The following is a 12,622-nucleotide window of genomic DNA, read 5'->3' as shown; positions in this document are numbered from 1 at the left end:
TTGCAAATGAAATGGTGGTCGAGATAAAATTTGCATCACCAAATTATCTTTGATTGCAGAATAACTATGCAATCAACTGTTCAAAATTTCATGATGAAAAATCAACATGCATAAATGTAATGCAGTCAAAATTGATCATCCTTCTTACACACATATGACATATATACATACATACATACATACATACATATATATATATATATATATATATATATATATATATATATATATAGACATACATGTTCTCCTTCATCTCTGATTAATTTAATATTGTATGTGTTTCTTTTACTGATAAAAGAGATGCTCCACCAATTGGATTCGGCCGAAACAACGTATCTTCTACCTAGCCCATATTTATATGCATTTGCAGTGGGGTCTGAGGAGTACACGAGTTGAATGCACACGCAACAGTGACGAATGAGACCCCATTCAATAGAATTAGGGTAATTCTATGCAGGTTTCCTGTCACTACTTATTCTTCGTTTGTTGCTTTCTCTTAGCTTCATTTTCCATGGTACGTAACAAATATATATATATATATATATATATATAAATATGTATATATATGGTACTATATATTGACTTTGCTTGTTCATGAATTCATGAGCATGCATGGACGTTTACCACGAAATGTAGCCGTTAGAGAGAGAGATAGAGGTGCATTGCATGGTCAATTTAAGCTACATATAAACGACAAGATGAAACACAAAAAAATGGCCGTTGGATTCGCATTATATCATAGATGCTTAATAATGCAGTCCGCGGTGGTACTTCGCTTTATAAGGTGCTGACGTAAATTGACGACAAGAGCAATTTACAAGAGTATATTGTTGTTGTGATGTTTTAGGTTAATAATATGATTAAACAATGTTATGCAAGGATGAACTTACACATATAAATACATTATTAATGTAAAATATCATGGTTGTCGTGTACTCGTGTTATGTAAAATACTGCCCATATGTGAGAGAACTGAACACTTTTGTTTTCTTTCACAACAACATAAGTTAAAGCCATTGTTTTTATGTGTTTAGATTAAAAAGTAGGGGATAGTTAGGAAGGCAAATGGATGGAAGGCGGGGATGTGAAATTTGCATGGTGAAAAGCTGGACAACTTCTCATTACACTCTTTACAAAGACAATGGTTCTGCTTGTTTAAATTGTGGGTTGTGGGACATTCTTTGTCTTTCTTCTTGTCAGTTTATTCTTACTAAGCCCTCTCAAAAGCATTACTTGGACTTTATTTTATTTTATTTTATTTTTATTTTTTATAGAAGCATTACTTGAACGTTGAAAACTTGATTCCACGAGTTTGTAAGTGAATCCATGTAACCAAGTTTCATTTTAAATTTTGTTTCTTTACGAAGAAGTTGGTCATACAGGTTTTTCTTCTTAAAAATTAATTCTAAAGTATGTAGTTTGTACGTAATTGAATGTATGCGAATGTTTTTAAATTTTATACTTGACGAGAAAGTTGGTTGTTTGATTAAAGAAAGAAACTTGGTTTTTCTATGCATTAAAGATTTAAGAAAACATGATTGGTCGTTCGGGATAGCTTCGTTTAGGAAGGGAAATCTGAATGACCAACTTCATAAAATTACTTGGTTAGGTCCGTTAGGTACCGTTTGGTACGTGGGACGGGACGGAACAGAGTGGGACAAGGCGTTCCGTCCCACGTTTGGTGCGCCTAAAACGGGTGGAACGAGCTGTTCCACGGGACTAGTTTTGGGTGAATTTTCGTTCCACCTCACCCCCCTGGAACGACTCGTTTATATCTGTGGAACACAAAATTATAACCTCTCTGTCTCCTTCTTCTTCCTCTTTGTTTCCATCGTAGAACATCTTTGCTCCCGCTCCGTTCCGTTCCGTCCTATCCCGTCCCGTCCCGTCCTATCCCGTTCCGTCTCGTCCCGTTTGCATACCAAACGATAAGGACTATTTTTGTTAACACATCTCATACTCACTTTTACTGGAAGTAATTTTATTAGGATCATTGGATAATGTTAGGGAAATTGAATTTTATAAACTAAATGAAATGAAAATTGATGATTGGATTATTACTTAAGTGTTGATTAACATGCTTACAAATTTAGTCTAACTAACATTACTTTTTAATTAACTGAAAAAGAATAATGCTAGAAAAATTAAATTTGTACACTAAATTTCCAAATTAAATAAGGTGTTATCAATTAAAAGTAAACATGTTACTCAACATTTAAGTAATAATTCAATCATTAATTTTTATGTTATTTAATTTACAAAATTTAATCTAACATTATGAAAAGATTGTCCTTGCACGTCTCGGTGGAAGTGGAAATATTTTATTAATGTTGAAAGGCTGATAGCTAGTCAATTTCTGAATTCTGAGTACGTCCGGACAAGCACAAAAGTCAAAACACAATGCTTAATAATTAATTAATTTATTTGAACACTAACTTGCAACAATGGACATGAAGTCTGTGAAATTTGAATACATATGATACTGACACCTTCGACACTCGAGAGGGATCATGAGTTGAGTCTGAATCTAGTGACAAATTGTAAACCCTAGCAAGTTTAGATTAAACTCTGCATGGTTAAGAGTTAAACGCACCCGCCCAAGTTCAACTCAAATCTGCTTTACCTTTCTTTAACTTCCAGTTTACGTTAAATTTGAGTTCATTTATATTAAGTTTTTCTCTTGGTTGAATTTGAGTTGAACTTGCGTTCTGTAGACTAAAGTTTTGGCTTGCAGATTTTCTTTGGAGTGATAGTGTGCGGTGGGGAGAATCGAACTTAGGACAACTTATGTAAGCGTAAATGTTTTTTATCACTTGAGATACAAATTTACGGTGTCTTACCTTGTGAATTAGAATGACCATTTAGCTCAATCGATTGAAAAATTTATTCAGTGTGGCAATCAAATTGTCATGTAATGTTATAAATCCACTTATATATAATATGTGTATCGTTTTAGTGATATTATAAGTTCATGAATAACAACCTTATAGTTTACGCTTATTACAACACTTAAATTTGTAACATCCTGCACACCCAAAATTTAAAGTTTATTTGAAGAAGAAATACAATCTTTTCTCTTGAGCAACATCACAATAGTAAACATTCGTCAGGAGATAAACTTACTTACAATCTGAGGTTAGTAATTGTAGGAGGCCTTTAAGGGAAGAATTTCTTTTTTATAAAAATAGAGATTAGTTGTGCGTCTTATATTGCATTAGATTTTAACTATCTGAACAATACATTTTTCAAGTTGCACCTTATAGATTATCCTTACAAAATATTAGCCAAATCGGAAATATTTTAGGCATTTAATTGAGTTGAAAGAAATTGACAAACATTTTGTTATCTAACAAACATTGAGATTTTATTATGATAACTAAATAAGAAATGATTTCGAATTGAATTGAATTTTTGTAAGAATGATCTATGAATCAAAACTTATATAATAGACAGTTCGAATCGTTGAAATTCGATGCAAAAAGAGTCCCACAACTAATTTCCATTTAAAAAAAAATAGAATTCCCTTTCTCTTAAGGGGCCTAAGTAATTGTAAGATGTCACAACGTACACAACATTTTTTACCATTTTACTACAAAGTATGGAAACTCCACAAACCAACCCAAGTCTCCATCTTCCCTGTCTGTCCCACACAATCCCACTCACCAACCAATCAAACTGACAGACTGTCACAGCCTCACGGGAAGATGAACGTCACCGGATTTTCATATTTTAATCCTTTATCGTATATTATGTGAAATTTTTTTTTTTTGCCAAATATTTATATTTAATTTTAAATAAAAATAAAAAAATAATTTTTAATCACACAATGCACGATAAATAATTAAAATATAAAAATTCTTAAGATCTCTATAATTTGGATCCGGATGGAATCAAAATCCAGTCTCAGGGACTTCACAGAGTTGAAGGGTAGGTTGACGAGTCAAACATTCAAACTCCCACTCCAAAAAATGTCGCCGTCAAAGCCACAGTCACACTCCGTCACAGCAACAACCTATACCAGCATACCCATTTCCGTCTCGGGCTCCGACGCCATCACCCGATCCATCAAAAACCTCAACGACGCCGTTTCCCGCCGCCGCCCTTGGTCCGAATTCGCCTCCTCGATCTCCCGACTCGACTCCTTATCCTCCGCCCTGACCCGTATCCAGACCAACGCCAACCACTTCCGGGTCAATTACTTGTTATTGATCGCATCATGCGGGGCGCTATCCCTCATCGGGAGCCCCAGATGGCTTTTGGTGACGGCGGCCGTCGTGGGGTTGTGGCTGGTGATCTATGTTTGTAGGGAGGACCACTTGAGGTGTGGGGTCACCACGTCAGCGATTGGGCCGTGATGGCGGGTCTGGTGGTTGTTTCTGGTTTGGTTGCTTGGGCGAGCAGTGGGCTTGTGAAAGTTACATTGGGCCTCGGAGTTGGGCTTGTGTTGTGTGGGGTCCATGGGCTGCTTCGGAACACAGAAGGCTTGTTTCTTAACGAGAATGAAGCTGCTTCTCAGGGATTGATTGGGCCCACATCTTCATCAGTCTGATAATTCAATTATTTATTTATTTTTAAATTCGAGTTTGGTGTGTAATTTTGTGTGACTTCAAAACAAGCGACAAAGAAATGTTTGTCGTTTTTTTTTTTTTTTTTTAATTTTATATTTTTGAATTTTTTGGGGTGTTTTTTTTTTTGGATTTTGGTGTGTTGGGTGGATTGATTTTTGTGTGTAAAAATGTAATTGACAATGGACTGTGTTTCCTTTTGTAACATTGATTTGTGGATTCTATTTTCGATGGAATGAAAACATTTGATTTCATTTTCACTTGTGTCATCAAATCCTTCAGGGGCGAGTTTTAGCGTAATAGAATTGTTGCTCTTTTGTAATCAAAAGACTATGGGTTCAAGTCGTGAAAACAGTCTTTTTGGAAAGTAAGATAAAGTTGCCTACGATAGACGTTTTTCATCTGACCCTCACAAAGTGAGGAGCCTTGTTGGTTTGTGATCGTCCTTTTACTCTAACTCACAAGGAGAAAATTAGAATTCGAATAAAAAATAGCAAAAACCACTACTATGACCAACTGATATAACCAAGTCCGAATTTCTATGTTCATACGCAAATATTACCTTGATTGAGTTGTACTGAATTGCACATAAGTTTGTACGCAGTCTATTTAAAGTGATAGAAGAAAGGTCTTGTCACCCTAACCATAACACATGCTATGGACCATGTCACTTCACACCTGGCAAACCTTTTATTACTTTATCTATCAAAATAGGACCCTTGATTTTAGTGCTTGTAAATGTTACATTCGCTAGAGCAAATGTATTCTCTAATATGCAAATGGATTCCTTCATACGTACTCGAGCCTTTTTTTGCAGTTTAGTTAGTTTAAAGTATAATATCATGTGTAAAAAAAAATGAAATTTTAGTGCACAAAACCGAAGGAAAAAAAAAAAAACACAGAAAACAAACTGCAAATTTTCTGTGCTCTTATTCTCTAACTAGAAGAAAGTATAAGGTATACTAAATTGCTGATGTTACAAACTAAACTAGGATTTGATTACAAGTGTCAACAAAACTGAGTTCCTCATAGAACGAAGGATTGCTTGTGTCCAAAGCAACAGAGATTTTCATTTCATTAAATCTTGCTTCTCAGTCTCACTTACTTTGCCAAAGTTTATCGAGCTGCCAATGTCTGGGCATAGTTATGCCCGAGCATCACTATTCTGATGCTACTACAAGTCCCGCAAAGCTCTTCGTCGCTGTCGAAATGCCCGCCTCTAAGCAGCAATTTCGCCCTCGTCTCCAGCAACGTCGCCTAAGCCTTCAACAGCGTCACGTCTTGCTTCGTCCACCCTTTGGTTGCTTTGCAGCTTGTTCTTCCAGCAGAGAAAGCTGTGGCACTGGTCTTGGATTTGGGAATACGAAGGACTTCTCTACTTCTTAGAGTACGTTAGTGCACACCTTTAGAAGCTCCAGTGCCCGAGACACGGGCACATACGTCATATACAAATGGAGGAACACTTGAAAAAACTTTCTCCACTTATAGTAACATAGCACTGCCTCGTGTTTCAAGTATATTGAAAAACTCTCCTATGTGAGCCTGAAAATGAAAATTTGACCTAATGTGGGTTTGAATGACGACGCGTTTGCAGCTGTTTAGATCGACAAGTTCACCTTTTATTACTACAACTAAATTAATGACAATGTATTATATATGGTACCCAGTCCTTAGATTGATGATATGCACGAATCACAGTTCATTTGATTCTGCAGTCATTGAATGGAAAATACAATCCTGAGCATAACAATTCACTCGAATAAAACTGAGTAAAAGATTATAAATTTTTACCATTCTAAAATTTATCTTTAATGGGGGACAATGATTCAAAACTGATATAATTTATGAAAAATGATATTCGAACTCGAGTACAAAGAGGGAGTGATTACGTGTGGCTGGCACTTTGATTTTATATGAGTTCGTTTGAATGTACTTTTAAAATGACTGAAAACTTTTTTGATGAAAACATTTTTGAAAACAATCCTTAGTGAAAATGTTAGTAAATCCTAAAAAGCACATAACTGATGTTTCTTGAAAAAAAAACATTTAAAATTCTTTTGGAACCCAAAAATATTTTCTTTAAAAGCGCTTTTAGTCATTTTAAAAACACATCCAAACGAGCCCTATATCTACGGGCTCGTTTGAAAATATTTTAAAAATAATTAAAAACTCTTTTATGGAAAATGTTTTTGGATTCCAAAAGCATTTGAAGTGTTTTATGTAGTAAACATTAGTTATATGCTTCTTACAAGAAGAACTTTAAGTATTTTTTTCGAGATTCACTTGTATTATTACTTAGAATTAGTATTAAAAATATTTCACCAAAAATACTTTCAGCCATGTTAAAATCATTTTTAAACAAGCCCTACAATGAAAGAACGTCAAATAATTTTCCTAAACAAATGCTATAGTTTAATCCAAACTACTATAATACCAACTTAATCCATGTTTGTAATGCTAAATGAAGCAATAATAAATGAGGAGAAACTCGAACTTAAAACTTCAAGTGCAAAGTAAACATTTATAACTACTTGAATTACAAGATCTTTGCCCGAAACGAAGTTTTAGAGTCGAAGCAAACCATAAAACAAAATTACCAACAAAAACAACAAGAAGCCGACCCATCAGATGGCAAGCGGTGGCCAATGGTGTGCGGTGGAGGGTGGGCCCACCCCTCGTGCATGTGGCGATGCTCAGTGTCCCCCACGTTCCCTCCACCTGTATTTAATCCTCCCCTTTATCATTTTTTCCCGTTAATTAATAATTAGTCGAATTAAATTTTCCTAATTAAATTTTCATCGCTATAAAATAGCAAATCCGATCACAATTTAGGGTTTCCAATGCCCTTCGAATTTATCTCCTACCTGCGTCTTCTTCTAGGCTTCAGGCAGTTAATTCTAACGGTAAGTTTCCCAATTCCCCAAAATCCCAAATTTTGAATTCGTCGTTTCGTTTTTTTATTTTTCTGAATTTTCAATTATTCGGGATTTAATTGCTCTGCCGTTTGATTTGGTTCTCTGAATCTGTTTATTTCTTCGTTTATTTAAGTATGTTTAGGTTCATGATCGAAATTTAATTTCAGTTTTTTGTAATGCTAGATTTTGGGTCTGGGTTGGAATGATAGTTGTTCTTGATCTGATTGAATTGGGGGTGAGGGAAAAGCCCTAAATTGTTCTATGTTATGGATTTGGAAAATGAATCTGTGGAAGATGTTGCAGTAAACCCACAAGCAGTTTCCGATTCTGCTGCTGCAGATGGCGATGACGGTAGTAGTAATTCGATTAGGAACAACGGGTCATGTGGTAATGAGATTGGAAATGTAGCAGATAGTAGAGTTAATGATGGTGGCACTGAACAGGCAGTGAATTTGAGTCATCCGGCAGCCAAATCTCCCGTTGGGGGGTCTCCTCCAACCGTCAAAGGGCGCGGCTTAAGGAAGTGGAAAAGAATTAAGAGAAATTTTGCCAAGGATGATAATGACAATGCAGTTGATGATTCTAGTAAAGTTTTGAAGCGGGGTTTGTCTGGTAATGGAAACCCAGTTAAGCCAAAGAACTGGCCCATTGAGATCAGGCATAATAATAGTGATGTTTCTGTTGGATCCGTGAATATGTTGAGAAATGTGGGAGTTGCTGATAGCTTTGCCATTCCTGGTTCAAGTTCGGATTCTAGGTTTGCTGTGGGTTCTGCATTTGCTGCTGTCGCAGATTCTGAGAACAGTAGTAGCAAGTCTTCGACAGCTGCCAGTGTTCCAAAGGCCAAGTTTGAGCTCCCTGCAGCATTTGGGCACGCGTGGGATAAGAACAAGATGAAGAGTACTAGCGGGAGGAGCGTGAGCAATTCAGCTCAAAAAGCTCAACAGGGAAAGACACAAGCTGAAAGTAGTAAGAAGCATAGAGGAGACAGGGGCACAGTTGAGAAGGAAAACTCTTACTCCAGCATGGAATCTGACTCAAGAAGCTCCAACTTTGTCTTTATGCAGAGTCCTATTTTGAGTAGTAATGGGAAGCAAAGTGGAAGATCAATGAGTCATGATGGAGAAGACAGTGATGAAGTTCATGCAAGTGAACCACAATACAGTGAAGAAGCTCAAACTGGTTATAGCAAAGAGAATGTGGGAGATGTTGAAGATTTTTCTCAGGGCGACTTTCTGACAGACTTGCCGTGGATGGCTAAAGTAGGAAAGAATAAGAACCATAGGTCCTTGACAGATCAAGATCCACTGGTTGAGTCTATCCTTAATCTCCAGTCTGTACAAGAAGCACTTGCTAAAGGTTAGATTGCCTAAATCCGCTCAAATATAAAAAATTACAAAATAAAGTTGGTGTTTTTGTGTTGTATTGCTGCTTTCCAGACGTTTCACGTGTTGGTCTTCCAATAAATTTGATGAATCCATATTGTTTATTGCCTAATTAGAATGTTTTGTTCAGCTACTTCCTGTGATGATCAGGATAGGGTAGAAACCAGTAGAATAACTATTAAAATCATAGAAAGATTATTTTGAAAAACCTGATCTCGCAAAACTGTGGTCTGTGCTAAACATGTCAATTTTGTTCTGTAAAAGTCCAAGTCTCTACCGTTATTACACATTGACCATCGTTGGATCCAAGTGGTATACAGGGCATAGATTTAGGAGTTCTGCAAGCAAAGCTTTTGGTCATTTTTTGAGTAGTCTGAAGGACCTCTTTACTAGGGTAGTCTGCAAACAATGTAATTAATGGGTGGGAGAGTCTCCATGGCAGCCATATGCTAATCTTCTTTTAAGTTTGTACGTTTACACATGTAAGTTTGTTCAATTTTCATGTGTTTAGGGGATCTGAATAAGGGTTTGTGAAATACCTCTTATTTTGTGTGCCTCGTGGGTATTATATTTGTTGAATCTTTCTGGTGGATTCATAAACATTTTGAGAAGCCCAGATGTTAACATAACTCATTGTATCATCATTGAAGTTATTGTCTCGCATTCTTTTTATACTCAAAAGTCGCGGTGTGATAGCACTTAGTGTTTCTCTTTCCCTCTTTTAGACTAAAGGCTTGGTTTTTTGCTTGATCCATCTTGGTTATTGTATCATTTTCTTTTTATTTCTTGTGGGTTCATTGTTTTAACCCCCTTCCTACGAGTGCATTTTTGCTAACCACCCTAAAGTGGTGGTAATGCTTACCAACTCATTAAATACTGTTAGATTAGTTTAAATTTCGAGATTTGTGTAGTAGATAGATTAAATCAAACTCATCCAACGGTAATCAATAGGGTGGTGAGCATCACATCACTTTAGTGTGGTGAGCAAAAATATTCCCATTTATTGTGGTCTGCATATTGAGACTTTGATTAATGGGCTGCGCTTTGCTTTTCAAAGTAGTTTCGGTTTATTTCCTTTCTTAACTTGTTGCTGTCTGTGTTTCTTATTAGCGATGGTTTGTTTCCTGCTGAAGCTATTTTTGACTGCTTTGTCTGAAATATGAATTTTGGTTGTGTTTTTCTTTTTTGGGAGTTCTGCTATATTGTTATGGCGTATTTTGGACATTAAATTAATGGAGTCATGTGTGTTCATGCAGAGGTTCAGAAATTTGGGGAGATTGGGAAGGAAACTTTGTCAGCGGATTCTAATGGTGGTGGTATACCTGCCGATATCTATTCAAGTGATTCGGGAATCAATGAATCCAACTTATCTGACCATTTTGGTTTTGATAAGATTGGACAAAGTTCTTCGAAGTCCATGGAATCTCAGGTCTTGAGTTTGAAACAAAATGTGAAGCTTTTGGAAAGCAAGCTGGATGAGACGAGAGCTATACTGGAGGTGAAAGAATCCAGGGTTGCTGAACTTGAAGATATGATTAACGTTAGCAAGTCTGCAAAAGAAGATTCAGGTAGTACCGTAGGTTTAGAGGAGGAAAAAAGTCGAGAGCTAGAGGCTGAACTTGATGGCGTGTTTAGGCAAGTGATTGAAGCTCAGGTTGAGTTCATTGCTATTAAAAGTTCCACACAGAGGTTGAAACTTGCTGCAGGTGGCCAAATCGCACTGCTTGATGAGCAAGAAGCACTAGCTGGAGAACAAGCACAGATGCTGAACAAGCTTGGAGAAGTAGAAATTAGGGCCGCAAAGCTAAAGAAACGAACAATGGAGTTGGGAATATTATCCGGAGATATTTTAGAGACCGAAGAGGTTTTCAGCATCCAGAAGAGGTTTTGTAAGATTACTTCGTGTCTTTTTATTCAGTTAATATTGCTGGGCTTGGCGATATTCTTGTTTCTCTCGCAGTCATCCCATCAAGGGGTGGCTGTACCCACCTGAGCACGAGACCAGCAACGCCATTTTGTTTTTGTGTATTCTCAACCTCCTTAGGCAAATATTGAAGGTTAAATTTGATCTTTTATCGTGTAGAACCTTTTCTTCCTCATTTGTTTTTCTGTTTACGTTTTTATGTAACATTGTTGTAATTTTTGCTTTCATAGGAACAAAAGCATCTCAAAATGATTGCTTATATACAAGTGCTTATAGCGTATTATACCTTCCGTAACTGTATTTTTCGTGTTTTCAATTTTGTTTGGTGGATTGTTCTATGAGTCGAAATTTAAGGAACGTCGAATCACTTGTAACGGATGTTCCTTGACGATGTTTATTTTTTTGGTGAACTTCCTTGACGATGTTTAAGACATAAGTTAAGGTCTTCTGGCACCCATCTGGCTTTACTTTGCTCAACAAAATACCAGACCAAGACGAGTGCATGTTGGGACATTAATCCTAAATATTATAGGAGATTCTGGGAGTCCTATTTTAGGTAGGAGTTGATTTTGTATATTTAATTGAAATCTGTGCGTAAAGGAGGAGGGGGAGGGCGTCAGGTAGTCGACAGCCGACACTCCTAGGTTACATCGAATCTTTATGAAAATGAATTCAGAATGAAATCGCACTAAAGCTAGGGCGTCACCCATAAGTGACGCACTATATAGCCAGAATCGAGCACAATGGCGTTCTATGATTCATACAGTCGATTCCACATAATGGGAAAAGGCTTTGTTATTGTTGTTGTAATTAAAATATGTGTGTAAGTAGTTTCCTTATGGAACTTGGCTTGTATGCTCATGTATTGTAAAACCATGAAGTATCAATATTATCGTTGAAGTTATTCAGCCTCTCGCCCTTGACCAAATCTTCTCGCCTTGATCAAATCGTCTTCACCAATAGTTCTCTAGTACATTCAAAATTCAAACATGATGATGAAAGTGCTAATGTTATTATAGACACGGCCGCCACCTGGAAGCTCGAGATATTAGATGGTGCAGAACAATCTAATGAGAACTCCAGTCAAATGCATCCAACAAAAGTCACATGACGGATTGTTGGTTTTGATGGCAAATGTCTTGAGCTCAATAATAACTTGACTCGTTCCTATTTGTATGAGCATCGAGATCGGTTGTATTGTCAATGACAGCTGTTTTTTTCATTATCGTGTCAATAGATTATGAGAGGCTAGGTATTGGATGATAGATCAGTTTATCCGAAAGAATAATGTATGAGAAAGAAATAAAGTTGTTTTTCACTACAACTGAATGTCTTTGGTTTTGAACAACGATCAGCAGTGGATCGAGCAGTTTTGGATTTTGGCAAAGAAAATCCAGCCTACGATGATTAAAACCATAGGGTTTAATAGTGAATGAAATGAACTTTTGTGTTAATTCGCATATTTCCAAAAAGTATGCTTTTGTTGGTTTAGTATTGGAACCCCTGATTTAATATTTGCAATCAACTCTTTCAGTAAATAATGTAAATTAACAACAATTGAGTTGTAATAAAAAACCAAATGATGGCTTAATTAGTAGTGACAAATAGAAAAACACACGATTATTGCTGCCAACAGCTGATATAACGCCTCCCAACTCGAGGTTCCTTTGGAGATGCTTCTCTGAAAAGCACTTCTGGGCAGAACGAGACAAGACTTGGAGTTCACAAGTATCCATTTCGTGTTACGTGAGTCATCCGTGCTCTTCACGATCCACTTCCCCACGGTCGCGCAGTCCACAGATGAATCTCAGTTTGTACGACCAAATTATACAC

At 36.7% G+C, this 12,622-nt stretch overlaps 2 protein-coding genes across 2 annotated transcripts; both read left to right on the top strand.

Annotated features, from left to right (window-relative positions):
- Positions 1–3,968: 3,968 nt before the first annotated feature.
- LOC137715636 (PRA1 family protein G2-like) lies at positions 3,969–4,549 on the top strand. The gene is made up of 2 exons (XM_068454978.1): positions 3,969–4,321; positions 4,402–4,549. Exons 1-2 carry the CDS (start codon positions 3,969–3,971, stop codon positions 4,547–4,549), a joined length of 501 nt encoding a protein of 166 aa, XP_068311079.1.
- Positions 4,550–7,332: 2,783 nt separating this feature from the next.
- On the top strand, positions 7,333–11,121 carry LOC137715635 (WPP domain-interacting protein 2-like). Its single transcript, XM_068454977.1, has 3 exons — positions 7,333–7,468; positions 7,664–8,839; positions 10,122–11,121. The coding sequence occupies exons 2-3, from the start codon at positions 7,747–7,749 to the stop codon at positions 10,856–10,858; spliced, it is 1,830 nt and encodes a 609-aa protein (XP_068311078.1). The 5' UTR covers positions 7,333–7,468; positions 7,664–7,746; the 3' UTR covers positions 10,859–11,121.
- The last annotated feature ends 1,501 nt before the right edge of the window (positions 11,122–12,622 follow it).

The sequence above is a fragment of the Pyrus communis genome, chromosome 14, assembly GCF_963583255.1.
Source record: "Pyrus communis chromosome 14, drPyrComm1.1, whole genome shotgun sequence".
In the NCBI taxonomy this organism is placed as follows: Eukaryota; Viridiplantae; Streptophyta; class Magnoliopsida; order Rosales; family Rosaceae; genus Pyrus; species Pyrus communis.
Note: the sequence above shows the minus strand (reverse complement) of the source record. Positions and strands in the feature narration are given on the sequence as shown.